Raw genomic sequence first — 15,654 nt, forward strand, 5'->3', positions numbered from 1 at the left:
AAAAAATTAAATCAAAACATGCAGACCCCTGCAAAGGTACCCCGAAATATATAACAGACATATACTGTATATATACTCACAGGCCACATTATTAGGTACTGTTCAATTCAATTGCTTGGTAACACAAATCAGCCAATCACATGACAGCAGCTCAGTGCTCTTAGGCATCTAGACGTGGTGAAGAGGACTTGCTGAAGTTCAAACCAAGCATCAGAATGGGGGAAGAAAGGGGATTGAAGTGACTTTGAACGTGGCGTGGTTGTTGGTGGCAGACGGGCCGGTCTGAGTATTTCTGGGGTTTTCACACACAACCATCTCTCGGGGTTTACAGAGAATGGTGGGGAAAAGAGAAAATATCCAGTGAGCGGCATTTGTTTTGAGGAAAATGCCTTGCTGAGGTCAGAGGAGAATGGGCAGACTGGTTCAAGATGATAGAAAGGCAACAGTAACGCAAATAACCACTCGTTACATCCAAGGTATGCAGAATACCATCTCTGAATGCACAGCACATCCAACCCTGAAGCAGATGGGCTACAGCAGCAGAAGACCACACCGGGTGCCACTCCTGTCAGCTGAGAACAGCAAACTGAGGCTACAATTGGCACAGGATCCCCAAAATTGGACAATAGAAGATTGGAAAAACGTTGCCTGGTCTGATGAGTCTGGATTTCAGCTCCGACATTCAGATGGTGGGGTCAGAATTTGGTGCATGGATCCATCCTGCCTTGTATCACCGGTTCAGGCTGGTGGTGGGGGTGTAATGGTCTGGGAGGTATTTTCTTGGGCCCCTTTTGGGGGGGTACACTTTGGGCCCCTTAGCACCAATTCAACATGGTTTAAAAGCCATGGCCTACCTGAGTATTGTTGCTGACCATGTCCATTCTTTTGTGACCACAGTGTACCCATCCATACCTCCCAACCATCCCGGATTCGCTGGGACCGTCCCAGAATTTCAAGTAAATCCCGGTGACCGGCGAGTCCTGTAGCAGAGCCCAGTGCCGTCACATGTTCCGGTACTTGACTCCATTATTCCCCCAGTCAGATGTACACCTTGCATTGCCAAGCCAGCACAGTCCTCCAGGCGCCCAGTCGCTAGCTTGCCCGTCGCTCTACAGGCTGCAGAATGGGAGAAGAGGTGGGCTAGGTCTGCTCCACCTCCTCCCCATGTTCCCCTGTGCCCGCCCAGAACCCCTGATGTGCAGCCAATCATGTGGCTGTGAAGGGGTTGTGTGGGAGGGAATTTTAAAGAAGCGATCCTGCTGTTACTGCCCGAGATTCTGTAGAGCAGCCAGCCTTGGGTGAGTGAACTCTCCCCTCTCTCTTTTCCTTCCATGTGCCATAGTGATCCCTTCGTTCTGTCTTCCATCTGCCATAGTGATCCTTCCTGCCATCAAAGTGCCATAATGATCTTTTCTTCCTGCCTCTACATGTATCATAGTGATCCTTCCTGCCGTTCATGTGCCATAGTGATCCTTCCTTCCATGTGCCATAGTGATCCTTCCTTCCATGTGCCATAGTGATCCTTCCTTCCATGTGCCATAGTGATCCCTCCCTCCATGTGCCATAGTGATCCTTCCTTCCTTCCATGTGCCATAGTGATCCTTCCTTCCTTCCATGTGCCATAGTGATCCTTTCTGATTTCCAGGTGTCATAGTAATCCTTTCTGCCGGCGAGCAGGGAGATATGGGCGTCTCTCATGGGAGGAAATCTCCGTCCGTGTCAGAGCCCCTCCCCATGTATCCCGTGCTTGCGTGACACTGGTTTGGAGCCAGCATGCACGTGTGTGGGGTGGGTATATATGGGCCCCCCCTTCACACAGTCTTGGTGCCATCAATGGATGATGATACACTCTAACACAGCATTTGACATTCCTTCTGGGATACATGTAAGTGCATACAAGGTCACCTTATTCACCACCAGATTAGCCAGTCATTTTTTCTTACCATCTAGCCTTGGCAAATTGGGACTGTCCTGCTCCTCCTTTGTAGTTTAGCTTTTTTACATAACACTGCATGGCATTTTTGATATGGCTCATTTCTTTCATGTACTTTACTCTTTAGTATAGATCTTTTTGATTTTATATCTGCATTAGACAATATTGTTACTTTATTAGTTCACAATGATACATTGATTATGCATCCTTTTACTTTAGAGTCTTTTTGGCAGTTTCCACTGGCATGTTACCTTGTCCTACCATGAATACCCAGTCATCCGGGTCTAGTGTGTACAGGGGGGGGGGGGGGGGGGCTCTGTGCTAAGCGCCCCACCAACGCTTGGCTTCATTACCTCAGCTCCCAGAAAAGACCATCATTCTGGTCCTGGTTCCATACCCACCACATACCCCTCTGCATTGATTCCATGTAAGTACTCAGGGCGGGTCCACCAACCCTTCCCTGCTACAATTAGTCACACCTAGATTAATTCTATTTTTTATTATAATTTATAGATTAGACTGAGCATCTGCCCCTGATGAGTGATTTACACGAAACGCGTCGGTCAATTTGTGATGCAGACACACATCCACATCATACCATCAACTCAGAACGTTTTTCATCAATTGATTATGGTTTTGTGCTTTGACAAACATTTTTTTATGTTTATTGCAAGTGCTGCACTTATGTATTTATATGTTATTACTGTATTTATTCACGTATCAGTTGAGACCATCATATGGCGTCTAGTAGATATACACTTGTATCCTTGATTCCTATATTGCATGGGCATACATATGTATGTGCGACTAATTATGAAATTACATTTATTACAATGTTTTTCCTCATGTGGTTATCTCCTACTGATCTGTTTTATATAATTCTGTATGACCAATAAATATGCATTTTATCTCATTAACCTCCACGTTGTCCAAAGTCCCAAAATTCCCTATATATTTTTTCTGCCTTCTATTTGCCATTGTCATACTTCCTGCCTTCCATGTGCCATAGTTATCCTTCCTTCCTGACTTCCATATGCCATAGTGATAATTCCTGCCTTCCAGGTGTCATAGTGATCCTTTCTGCCCTCCATGTACCATAGTTATCTTTCCTGCCTTCATTGTGTCATAGTGATCCTTCCTGACTTCCAGGTGTCATAGTGATCCTTCCTGCTATCCATGTGCCACGGTGATCCTTCTAGCCATAGTGATTCTTCCTCCCTTCCATATCCCATACTGATCCTTCCTGCCTTCCATGTGGATATTGATCCTTCTTGCCTTCTATGTGCCATAGTGAGCCTTCCTTCCTGACTTCCATATGCCATAGTGATCATTCCTGCCTTCCAGGTGTCATAGTGATCCTTTCTGCCCTCCATGTACCATAGTTATCTTTCCTGCCTTCCTGCTATCCATGTGCCACGGTGATCCTTCTTGCCATAGTGATTCTTCCTCCCTTCCATATCCCATACTGATCCTTCCTGCCTTCCATGTGGATATTGATCCTTCTTGCCTTCTATGTGCCATAGGGAGCCTTCCTGCTTTTCATGTGCCATAGTGATCCTTCCTTTCTTCCATGTGCCATAGTGATCCTTCCTGCCTTCTATGTGCCATAGTGATCCTTTCTTCCTGCCTTTCCTGTGCCCTAGTGACCCTTCTTGCCTTCATTGTGCCCTAGTGAACTTTCCTGCCTCCCAGGTGTCATAGTGATCCTTCCTTCCTGCATTCCATGTGCCATAGAGATCCTTCCTTCCATGTGCCATAGTGATTCTCTCTGCCTGCCTTCTGTGTGCCATAGTGATCCTTCCTTCCTGCCTTCCATGTGCCATAGTTATTCTCTCTTCCTGCCTTCCGTGTGCCATAGTGATCCTTCCTTCCTACCTTCCATGTGCCATAGTGATTCTCTCTGCCTGCCTTCTGTGTGCCATAGTGATCCTTCTTGCCTTCATTATGCCACAGTGATCCTTCCTTTCTTTCTTCCATATACCATAGTGATCCTTCCCCCCCCTCTCTCTCTAAGGGTTGGTTTATACTGGAAAACAGTGCAGGAAAGGGGCACCCAGCGTGCATTTCCCGCACTGCATGCAACCATGCTGCCCTATTGAGACGCACGTGGGTGCCCATAATTGGTAATGGCAGCGTGTTTATAGCCATCAACCACATGGTACTGCAGTATTTTGTGGTTTGGTGGCCATCAACACGCTGCCACTATCAATGCGGTTGGTAATGTGCTATGCGGTTTTGTGTGGTACAAATTGAAAAAGTAGTGCTTTGCAGAGCGTCCCCATTCACTTGCACAGGTTGCGGTCGGTGGGCGGTAGTGCCCGCCAATGCATTCGGGGATATAATCCTTGTCGCAGCCACAAAGCAAAGCATCACAGCTGCAGCATATGTGTCTCCCCCCCCCCCCCCGGCTACTGCCTCTGCAGCTAAAGGGGAGCACTTGGCGATATGGTAAAACCCTGTGGTTGAGCCATGGTTTTACCACCTCTACAACCACTAATGTGAATGAGCCCTAAGTCTTATGTTGCTTCAGATTTCCTTCTGATATTCATTTGTTCAAGCAATGCTGCTCGGTATACAGCAACTAGGCTCACTTTCTGTTCAATCGTCCCTCTATAAGCCACTCCCACTGGTAGGCACAACTTGACCATCATTTACTACTATGTGCTGCACGTACTGCAGTACTTATTCTTTAGCCCCACCCCCGGGTTCCTCAGCTCCTTCATAATCCTCTATTTTAAGCTCTCTGTCTATTTTCAGTTTACACAAAACAAGATGTATTGGAATTTTTTTTTGTTGTAAATGATTGTGTTGAGGTTTATGTGTATCCCTGAGACTCCAGCTTGTGGCACAGCAATCAAAGCATGTTTTATAGGTACAAGGAAGCCAAGGTTTTGTTTAATCAGGGCCCTTAAACCCCTCCCACTATCATGTTTGGCCACGCCCACTTTTTGCTGCCAGGTCACTATCTCCTTGAAATGTCCCTCATTCTCAAGTTCAAAAGTTGGGAGGTATGTGCATCTTCTGATGGCTCCTTCCAGCAGGATAATGCACCATGTCACAAAGCTCCGATCATCTCACCACTGGACAATGAGGTCCCTGTACTCCAATGGTCTCCACACTCACCACATCTCATCCAATAGAGCACCTTTGGGATGTGGTGGAACAGGAGATTGGCATCATGGATGTGCAGCCGACAAATCTGCAGCAACTGTTATCAGGTCACTATGGAGCAAAATCTCTGAGGAACGTTTCCAACACCTTGTTGTATCTATGCCACCAAGAATGAAGACAAAAGAGGGTCCAACCCCCATACCTTCCAACCGTTCTGGATTCGCCGGGACCACTCTGGGATTTTAAGTAAATTCCGGTGTCTTGCTGAATCCTGCAGCGGAGCTTGTTCCGGCATTTGACTCTGCCTGTCAGTGTGCGCTGCACAGTTCTCCCCCCCCCCCCCAGCTCCCCCGCCCACCTGCTCGCCGGCCCGCTCTACAGAATGGGAGAGGAGGTGGGCTAGATGTGCTCCACCCCCTCACGATGTCCCCCTGTGCCCGCCTACAAACCCCCCGCATACAGCCAATGCTGTGCCTGTGAAGGGATTCTATGGAATTTCGAAGCAGTGCGCACAATGTCACTGCCTGAGCCTCAGGAGAACAGCCGGCCTCGGGTGGGTCAAAGTCTGTAAGTGAATTTACCCCTCCTGCCTTCCATGTGCCATAGTGATCCTGCCTTCCATGTGCCATAGTGATCCAGCCTTCCATGTGCCATAGTGATCCTGCCTTCCACGTGCCATAGTGATCCAGCCTTCCATGTGCCATAGTGATCCTTCCTTCCATGTGCCATAGTGATCCTGCCTTCCATGTGCCATAGTGATCCTACCTTCCATGTGCCATAGTGATCCTGCCTTCCATGTGCCATAGTGATCCTTTCTGCTTTCCATGTACCATACTGATCCTTCCTTCCTGCCTTCCATGTACCATTGTAATCCTTCCTGCCTTGTATGTGTCATAGTGTCAGGGCTGGGCTCAGCCCTTCCTTCTCTGAGCTGGCCGCTCAGCTGTCGGCTAATTGGTAGCTCCTATCTCTCTTCACAGTGACTCACCTGTTGATGATATCCTGCTCATCAGTCCTGTCTACTTAAGCCGTCCAGCCCAGAGGATCTCTGCCTTCGCCTTGGTCAACATCACAGAGATGCTCTCCTGCATTCCTGTTAAAAGACTTGCTTGGCTGACATCCCTTCTGGCTCCAGATCCTGCTTGCTGTTTTACTACGCTAATCTCTGGCTCCCTGACGTTTGGCTTCTCTGACTATCTGCTCCGGTTCCTGAACACTGGCTATGTTTTGACTACGTTTGTTCTATTTTATTTTATTATTAAACAAGTGTGATTTAACTGTACTTCTGTCTCGGTTTGATTTCATGGTTTTTGACACATAGTGATCCTTCCTGCCTTCCATGTTCCATAGTGATCCTTCCTGCTTTCCATGTACCATAGTGATTCTTCCTGACTTCCACACGCCATATTGATCCTTCCTTCCTGCCTTCTTTCCTACTTCCATATGCCATAACAATCCTTCCTGACTTCCATGTATCATAGTGATCCTTCCTGCCTTGTATGTGTCATAGTGATCCTTCCTGCCTTCCATGTTGCATAGCGATCCTTCCTGCTTTCCATGTACCATAGTGATTATTCCTGACTTCCACGTGCCATATTAATCCTTCCTTCCTGCCTTCCATGTACCACAGTGATCCTTCCTTCCTTTCTTTCATATATCATAGTGATCCCTCCCCCCTTTCTTCCACATACCGTAGTGATCCTTCTCTACTTTCTTCCATAGAACAGTTAACCCTCCTTCTCTCCAACCTCTCTCCCTAAGGGTTGGTTCACACTGGACACTCCGGCTTGTGGCACAGCAATCAAAACATATTTTATAGGTACAAGGAGGTCCAAGTTTTGTTTAACCACTGCTCTTAAGACCCTCCCACTATCGTCTTTGGCCACATCCACACTTATTGCTAGGCGCGCCAAGTTCAAAAGTTGGAAGATATGCAACCAGTAATAGCAGGGTGTACCTAATAAAGTGGCTGGTGAGTGTGTATATATATATATATATATATATATATATATATATATATATATGTATTTTTTAACCACTTGCCGCCCGCCCTATTACAGAATGACGGCGGCAAAGTGGTTTGATATTCCTGATCGGACGTCATATGACGTGATCAGGAATATCGAGCCGCTGCACGCCCCCGGGGGCGCGCATCGCGGCGATCGTTGTGGCGGGGTGTCAGTCTGACACCCTGTAACACCGATCTAGGTAAAGAGTCTCTGACGGAGACTCTTTACCACGTGATCAGCCGTGTCCAATCACGGCTGATCACGGTGTAAATAGGAAGAGCCGGTGATCGGCTTTTTCTCACTCGCGTCTGACAGATATGAATGGAGGAGAGGCGATCGGCTGCTCTCCTGACAGGGGGGGTGTGTGCTGATTGTTTATCAGCACAGCCCCCCTCAGATCCCACCCAGGACCACCATCATGCCGCCCAGGACCACCAGGGAAGCCGCCCAGGACCACCAGGGAAGCCATCCACACTGGACCACCAGGTATGCCCCTAGACCACCAGGGAAATGCCACTGTGTGCCCAGCCAGCTGCCAATCTGTGCCCAGGCAGCTGCCAGTCAGTGCCCGCTGCAATGCCTACCACTGCCAGTGCCACCAGGGATGCCCATCAGTGCCTCATTTTAGTGCCGTGTATCAGTGCCCAGCAGTGCCACGTATCAGTGCCCATCAGTGCCGCCTATCAGTGCCCATCAGTGCCGCCTATCAGTGCCGCCTATCAGTGCCACCCTATCAGTGCCTAGCAGTGCCGCCTTTCATTGCCCATCAGTGTCGCCAATCAGTGCCCATCAGTGCCAACCAGTGCCACCCAGTGCCACCCATCAGTGCCCATCAGTGCCGCCTACCTGTGCCCATCAGTGCCGCATATCAGTGCCCATCGTCAGTGCCCGTCAGTGCCTGCTCATTGGTGCCACCTCATCGGTGCCACCGTATCAGTGCCTGTCAGTGCCGCCTTATCAGTGCCCATCAGTGAAAGAGAAAACTTACTTATTTACAATTTTTTTTAACAGAAACAAAAGCAAAACTTTTATTTTTTTCAAAATTTTCCGTCTTTTTTTATTTGTTTAGCAAAAAATAAAAACCGCAGAGGTGATCAAATACCACCAAAAGAAAGCTCTATTTGTGGGAACAAAATGATAAAAATTTAGTTTGGGCACAGTGTAGCATGACTGCGCAATTGTCATTCAAACTGCGACAGCGCTGAAAGCTGAAAATTGGTCTGGGCAGGAAGGTGTCTAAGTGCCGGTATTGAAGTGGTTAAACAAAGAAGCCGACAGTAAAATGTCATTTGCTGGCAATTTTAAAACTTTTTTTTCCCTTTGTGAATGTTAGGGCCGCTCAGTGGCGGTCCGTCCATTGGGGGGGGGGGGGCACGGGCACCGCCTCCTCTATCCATGTATCCAGCTCCCTAATCTACATGCAGGGCGCCGGACGCATGGATTCCAATGGGGATTTTTTTCTTCTTTTCTAAAGCACACGATTTGAGTCTGAGACTTCAAAAAAGGGTGTTGGCTCGGGGGGCGCAGAATGAATATTCGCTATTGTCACACTGATTCTGCCTCCCGGCCAATCAGTAAGCGGGTGGTCCTGAGACCTGTTTCCCCGATTGTCTGAAAGAAGAAGCTACCCTATTGGCCGAGGGAGGAGGAGGGAGCAGACGCACAGCGAAGACACCGCCGTGATGCCGATGAGGAGAAGTAGGGGAAGCCGGCCGCCCATCACCCGGAGGGGAGCGCCGCCCGGGGTAAGTGTTGTGATTTCTATTTTTCCGGGTCCGTCGGGCGGCGTGATTGAAGACGGATGGACATGGTGGGACACTTTTTTTTTCAATAAAAGAATTGTCAAAAACTGTCTATTGTGGTTTTTAATTGTTGACACTTTTTGCTGATGAATGGATAGCCGATACCCATTCACATGGGGGGGGGGGGGCAGGATCTGGGGGCCCCCTCAGTAAAAATGGCTTCCAGATTCCGATAAGCCCCCCCACCCGCAGACCCGACAACCAATAGCCAGGGTTGTCAGGAAGAGGCTCTTGCCCCCATCAACATGGGGACAAGATGCTTCGGGCCCCCCCCCCCCATGTTGAGGACATGTGGCCTGGTATGGTTCGGGGGGGGGGCGGAGCTCGCTTGCCCCACCCCCTTATCCTGTCCTCCAGGCTGCATGCTCGGATAAGGGTCTGGTATGGATTTTGAGGAGGAACCCACATCAATTATTTTATTTATTTTGGTGTGGAGTTCCCCCTAAAATCTGAAAGGGGCCGGGCCCCTGAATAGGGGGTGGCTACAGCGGCCGTGGATAGATTCACGCAATGCATGAATCTATCAATACTACACAGAGGGTGTGGCTGGAGAGAGGGGGAGGCGCCCGTGCGCCCCTTCATTGGCGCCCCACGACTGTCAGATACTCTACAAATCCTTCCTCCGCCCCTCCAGTCTTGCTCCGGTGTACCGGCTCCTCTCCAGGACTGAAAACGGCCTCCAGAGATCCCAACTGTCCCTGATTTGGAGTAAAGTCCCTCTTTCCTCCTCATTTTGGTCTGATCTATAGAGTTGTATAGAAAATGCACTTTTTATCTTTCAAAAAAGAGTTTCCCGGCGCTAAACCTTTCATCCAAATTCTAAATTGCTACATTTGTGAATTTCAAAATCCGATATAAAGTAATAATAGTGGGATAAAAAAAACACTTATGAAATTAACCAATCATTTTTTATGTGTAATTCTCCTTTAAGTGGGTGTGGCAGGGGGCGTGTCCTGTGTCTAAATACTTTTGCTAATAGGTGCCCTTCATTCCCATCTCAGAGAATGCGCTCCCTGCGTTCTCCCAGCACAGGGAGAGGATTTTAGGGGACGCGTTCACTTTAAGAATCAGAGTGTGGCAGGAGACTAGGCTCCGCCCCCAGGATCCCGCACGCTGCAGAGGGGCACGTGTCCCTGGGGTGGGCGGGGGAAGAGGCGGGGCCCCGTGTCACTTCTGACCAGCGCTGAGTGAGGTAGGCGGGGCGGTGGGCGGAGGCAGACAGTGAAAGTTTGACGGGGCAGCGAAGGGGTGAGTGGGATGGGCAGTGGGCGGGTAGAAGAGCAACGATGTGGGCGTGTCAGGAGAACTTTTACAGGGCCGAGGTGAGAGTGGTGGGCGGGGAAAGGCGTGATCTTCGCGGATGTGGGTGTGTCCGGGCTCTCGGGGATCAGGCAGCGTGGCCGCATTGCGCAGGCGCAGCCAGACGTGGCAGCCGGAGATGGCGGCTCCGGGAAGGATGAGAATATTACTGCCGGTGCTGGTGAGTGAGAGACGGAGAGAGGAACACCGGAGACACCGGCTGTATGACACTGATCACTTCCCCTCCTCCACTGATCACTTCCCCTCCTCCACTGATCACTTCCCCTCCTCCACTGATCACTTCCCCTCCTCCACTGATCACTTCCCCTCCTCCACTGATCACTGCCCCCTCCTCCACTGATCACTGCCCCCTCCTCCACTGATCACTTCCCCCCCTCCACTGATCACTCCCCCTCCTCCACTGATCACTCCCCCTCCTCCACTGATCACTCCCCCCTCCTCCACTGATCACTCCCCCCTCCTCCACTGATCACTTCCCCTCCTCCACTGATCACTTCCCCTCCTCCACTGATCACTTCCCCTCCTCCACTGATCACTGCCCCCTCCTCCACTGATCACTGCCCCCTCCTCCACTGATCACTTCCCCTCCTCCACTGATCACTTCCCCTCCTCCACTGATCACTTCCCCCTCCTCCACTGATCACTTCCCCCTCCTCCACTGATCACTTCCCCCTCCTCCACTGATCACTTCCCCCTCCTCCACTGATCACTGCCCCCTCCTCCACTGATCACTTCCCCTCCTCCACTGATCACTTCCCCTCCTCCACTGATCACTTCCCCCTCCTCCACTGATCACTTCCCCCTCCTCCACTGATCACTTCCCCCCCCCTCCACTGATCACTCCCCCCCCTCCTCCACTGATCACTTCCCCTCCTCCACTGATCACTTCTCCCCCCCCTCCACTGATCACTCCCCCCCCCTCCACTGATCACTTCCCCCTCCTCCACTGATCACTTCCCCCCCCTCCTCCACTGATCACTTCCCCTCCTCCACTGATCACTTCTCCCCCCTCCTCCACTGATCACTTCCCCCCTCCTCCACTGATCACTTCCCCCCTCCTCCACTGATCACTTCCCCCCTCTCCACTGATCACTCCCCCCTCCACTGATCACTTCCCCTCCTCCTCCACTGATCACTCCCCCCCCTCCTCCACTGATCACTCCCCCCCCCTCCTCCACTGATCACTCCCCCCCCTCCTCCACTGATCACTCCCCCCCCCTCCTCCACTGATCACTCCCCCCCCCTCCTCCACTGATCACTCCCCCCCTCCTCCCCTGATCACTCCCCCCCTCCTCCACTGATCACTCCCCCCCCCTCCTCCACTGATCACTCCCCCCCCCTCCTCCACTGATCACTCCCCCCCCTCCTCCACTGATCACTCCCCCCCCTCCTCCACTGATCACTCCCCCCCCCTCCTCCACTGATCACTCCCCCCCTCCTCCCCTGATCACTCCCCCCCTCCTCCACTGATCACTCCCCCCCCTCCTCCACTGATCACTCCCCCCCCTCCTCCACTGATCACTTCCCCTCCTCCACTGATCACTTCCCCCCCCTCCTCCACTGATCACTCCCCCCCCCCTCCTCCACTGATCACTCCCCCCCCCTCCTCCACTGATCACTTCCCCCTCCTCCACTGATCACTTCCCCCCTCCTCCACTGATCACTTCCCCCCTCCTCCACTGATCACTTCCCCCCTCCTCCACTGATCACTTCCCCCCTCCTCCACTGATCACTTCCCCCCCTCCTCCACTGATCACTTCCCCCCTCCTCCACTGATCACTTCCCCTCCTCCACTGATCACTTCCCCTCCTCCACTGATCACTTCCCCTCCTCCACTGATCACTTCCCCTCCTCCACTGATCACTTCCCCTCCTCCACTGATCACTTCCCCCCTCCTCCACTGATCACTTCCCCTCCTCCACTGATCACTTCCCCTCCTCCACTGATCACTTCCCCCCTCTCCACTGATCACTTCCCCCCCTCCACTGATCACTTCCCCCCCCTCCACTGATCACTTCCCCCTCCTCCACTGATCACTTCCCCCCCTCCTCCACTGATCACTTCCCCCCCTCCTCCACTGATCACTTCCCCCCCTCCTCCTGATCACTTCCCCTCCTCCACTGATCACTTCCCCTCCTCCACTGATCACTTCCCTCCTCCACTGATCACTTCCCCTCCTCCACTGATCACTTCCCCCCCTCCACTGATCACTTCCCCCTCCTCCACTGATCACTTCCCCCTCCTCCACTGATCACTTCCCCCTCCTCCACTGATCACTTCCCCCCCTCCACTGATCACTTCCCCCCTCCTCCACTGATCACTTCCCCCCTCCTCCACTGATCACTTCCCCCTCCTCCACTGATCACTTCCCCCCTCCTCCACTGATCACTTCCCCCCTCCTCCACTGATCACTTCCCCCCTCCTCCACTGATCACTTCCCCCCTCCTCCACTGATCACTTCCCCCCTCCTCCACTGATCACTTCCCCCTCCTCCACTGATCACTTCCCCCCTCCTCCACTGATCACTTCCCCCCTCCTCCACTGATCACTCCCCCCCTCCTCCACTGATCACTCCCCCCCTCCTCCACTGATCACTCCCCCCCTCCTCCACTGATCACTCCCCCCCCCTCCTCCACTGATCACTCCCCCCCTCCTCCTCCACTGATCACTTCCCCCTCCTCCACTGATCACTTCCCCCTCCTCCACTGATCACTTCCCCCTCCTCCACTGATCACTTCCCCCTCCTCCACTGATCACTTCCCCCTCCTCCACTGATCACTTCCCCCCCTCCTCCACTGATCACTTCCCCCCCTCCTCCACTGATCACTTCCCCCCCCCCTCCACTGATCACTTCCCCCCCTCCTCCACTGATCACTTCCCCCCCTCCTCCACTGATCACTTCCCCCCCCCCTCCACTGATCACTTCCCCCCCTCCTCCACTGATCACTTCCCCCCCCCCTCCACTGATCACTCCCCCCCCCCCTCCACTCCCCAGTGATCACTGTGTTCTCTCCCCCCCCCCCCCCCCAGTGATCACTGTGTTCTCTTCTCCCCCCCCCCTCCAGTGATCACTGTCTTCTCTTCTCCCCCCCCCTCCACTGATCACTGTCTTCTCTCCCCTCCCCCCCCCCTCCACTGATCACTGTCTTCTCTTTCCCCCCCCCCCTCCACTGATCACTGTCTTCTCTCCCCCCCCTCCACTGATCACTGTCTTCTCCCCCCCCCCCCCCCCTCCACTGATCACTGTCTTCTCCCCCCCCCCCCCCCCCCCCCACTGATCACTGTCTTCTCTTCTCCCCCCCCCCCCCTCCACTGATCACTGTCTCCTCTTCTCCCCCCCCCCCTCCACTGATCACTGTCTTCTCCCCCCCCCCCCCTTCCCTCCACTGCTCTGACCAGCCCATTGTGGTCACCACCATATGTGTGTGCCTTTAATAAATGCGCGCTGTGAGTGGCCCCAACAATCCGTGCCATAGGTTCAAATATCCTCTGTGTGATCGCTGCCATCCAATACCCAATCATCTGCCTGGGAAGCAATGGGTGCCGAATGTATCTTATTCCGAATAATAGTGATGGTAATATTTACAATGTAACCGTCCACTGGAATCCCCAGTTTACTTTCTCTGCCCCTCCCACAATGGTGAGATTTCCTGCAGTAGTTTGTGTCTCTGCCCTCCCACAATGGTGAGATTTCCCTGCAGTAGTTTGTGTCTCTGCCCCTCCCACAATAGTGAGATTTCCTTGCAGTAGTTTGTGTCTCTGCCCCTCCCACAATGGTGAGATTTCCTGCAGTAGTTTGTGTCTCTGCCCTCCCACAATGGTGAGATTTCCTTGCAGTAGTTTGTGTCTCTGCCCTTCCCACAATGGGGAGATTTCCTGCAGTAGTTTGTGTCTCTGCCCCTCCCACAATGGTGAGATTTCCTTGCAGTAGTTTGTGTCTCTGCCCCTCCACAATGGGGAGATTTCCCTGCAGTAGTTTGTGTCTCTGCCCCTCCCACAATGGGGAGATTTCCTGCAGTAGTTTGTGTCTCTGCCCCTCCCACAATGAAGTTCTTTTTGTTAATTTCACTTTTAGTGCGTTCCGTATGTCTGTTTTTTCTCCCTCTGTTGGTGGATGAGAAGCGGACACACATGTATGTCTATGGGCTAGTAGATGATCTTACACTGACATCCGCCTCCGTTTAGTTCCGTTTTTTGAAACGGGTGAAAACCCTTTTTTTCTTCTGTTTAAAAAACGGAACGGATAAAAAACGGATGTTGAGGGACGACATCCGTTTTTAAACCCCCCCCCCTTTAAGCACACTGTATATAGCTGGTTGTTAAGGAGGGGGCCGGAAGCCAGCCGCCGCGTCCTTAACCGATGGGTCGTCAGCTGTCGGCGGGGAACCCTGCTGACCACTGAATGTAAAAATAAAAAATTGCCGGCAAGAAAAAAAAAACAGCGGAAAAAAAAAAACGGCGTGGGGGTCCCCTTCGGGTCTGGTATGGATTCGCAGGGGACCCCCCCCAAAATCTATACCAAATCCTTATCCAAGCATGCAGGTCAGGAAAGAGGGGATGAGCGATCAGCCCCCCCCCCTTCCTGAACCATACCAGGCCACATGTCCTCAACATCGGGGGGGGGGGGGGGGGTGGCTCTGCCCCCCCCCCCAAAGCACCTTGCCCCCATGTTGATGAGGACAAAGGCCAGGATGAGAACCGGGCCGGTGACTGTCGGGGTCTGCAGGTGGGGGGAGCTTATTGGAATCTGGAAGCACCCTCTAATGGGGGCCCCCAGAACCCACCCCCCCACATGAATGGGTATCAGGTATATCGTACCCCTACCCCATAACCCCCCAAAAAAAAATAGTTCTGAGCCGTCTTCTCCCTCGCCGCCGGTTACCCTCTTAAAAAAAGTCGCTCCTCTTCTGTGGCTTCCTCCCTCTGTTGTGTTATTGCCTGCTGGGGCGTGGCCATCCGATGACATCACCCGGAGAGCCCACTTTTTGTGACATAAAGGGACCCCCCCCCCCTTATATTAAGGGCGTGCGCCCTGATAAGGTTCAAGAGGGGGGCTCGCTCGTTCTCCCCTCTTTTCTGAATTGCCTGGCTGCATACGTGGATAAGGGTCCGGTATGGATATTGAGGGGGACCCCACTCCTTCTTCTCCTTCTCCTTCTTCTCCTTCTTCTCCTTCTTCTCCTTCTTCTCCTTCTTCTCCTTCTTCTCCTTCTTCTCCTTCTCCTTCTCCTTCTCCTTCTTCTTCCTTCTCCTTCTCCTTCTTCTCCTTCTCCTTCTCCTTCTCCTTCTCCTTCTTCTCCTTCTCCTTCTTCTCCTTCTCCTTCTTCCTTCTCTTCTCTCCTTCTTCTCCTTCTCCTTCTCCTTCTTCTCCTTCTCCTTCTCCTTCTCCTTCTTCTCCTTCTCCTTCTCCTTCTTCTCCTTCTCCTTCTCCTTCTCCTTCTCCTTCTTCTCCTTCTCCTTCTCCTTCTCCTTCTTCTCC

General features: G+C 52.1%; 1 protein-coding gene across 1 annotated transcript in view; it reads left to right on the forward strand.

Annotated features, from left to right (window-relative positions):
* Positions 1–10,198: 10,198 nt before the first annotated feature.
* The window catches only part of PDIA5 (protein disulfide isomerase family A member 5), a gene marked incomplete at its 3' end in the record, with an annotated part of 50,639 nt that continues 45,183 nt past the window's right edge, over positions 10,199–15,654 (forward strand). The window contains 1 exon segment of the mRNA XM_073634997.1: positions 10,199–10,335. Coding sequence (XP_073491098.1) covers positions 10,216–10,335 — 120 coding nt within the window.

This window comes from Aquarana catesbeiana, linkage group LG06 (genome assembly GCF_042186555.1).
Source record: "Aquarana catesbeiana isolate 2022-GZ linkage group LG06, ASM4218655v1, whole genome shotgun sequence".
Classification (NCBI taxonomy): Eukaryota; Metazoa; Chordata; class Amphibia; order Anura; family Ranidae; genus Aquarana; species Aquarana catesbeiana.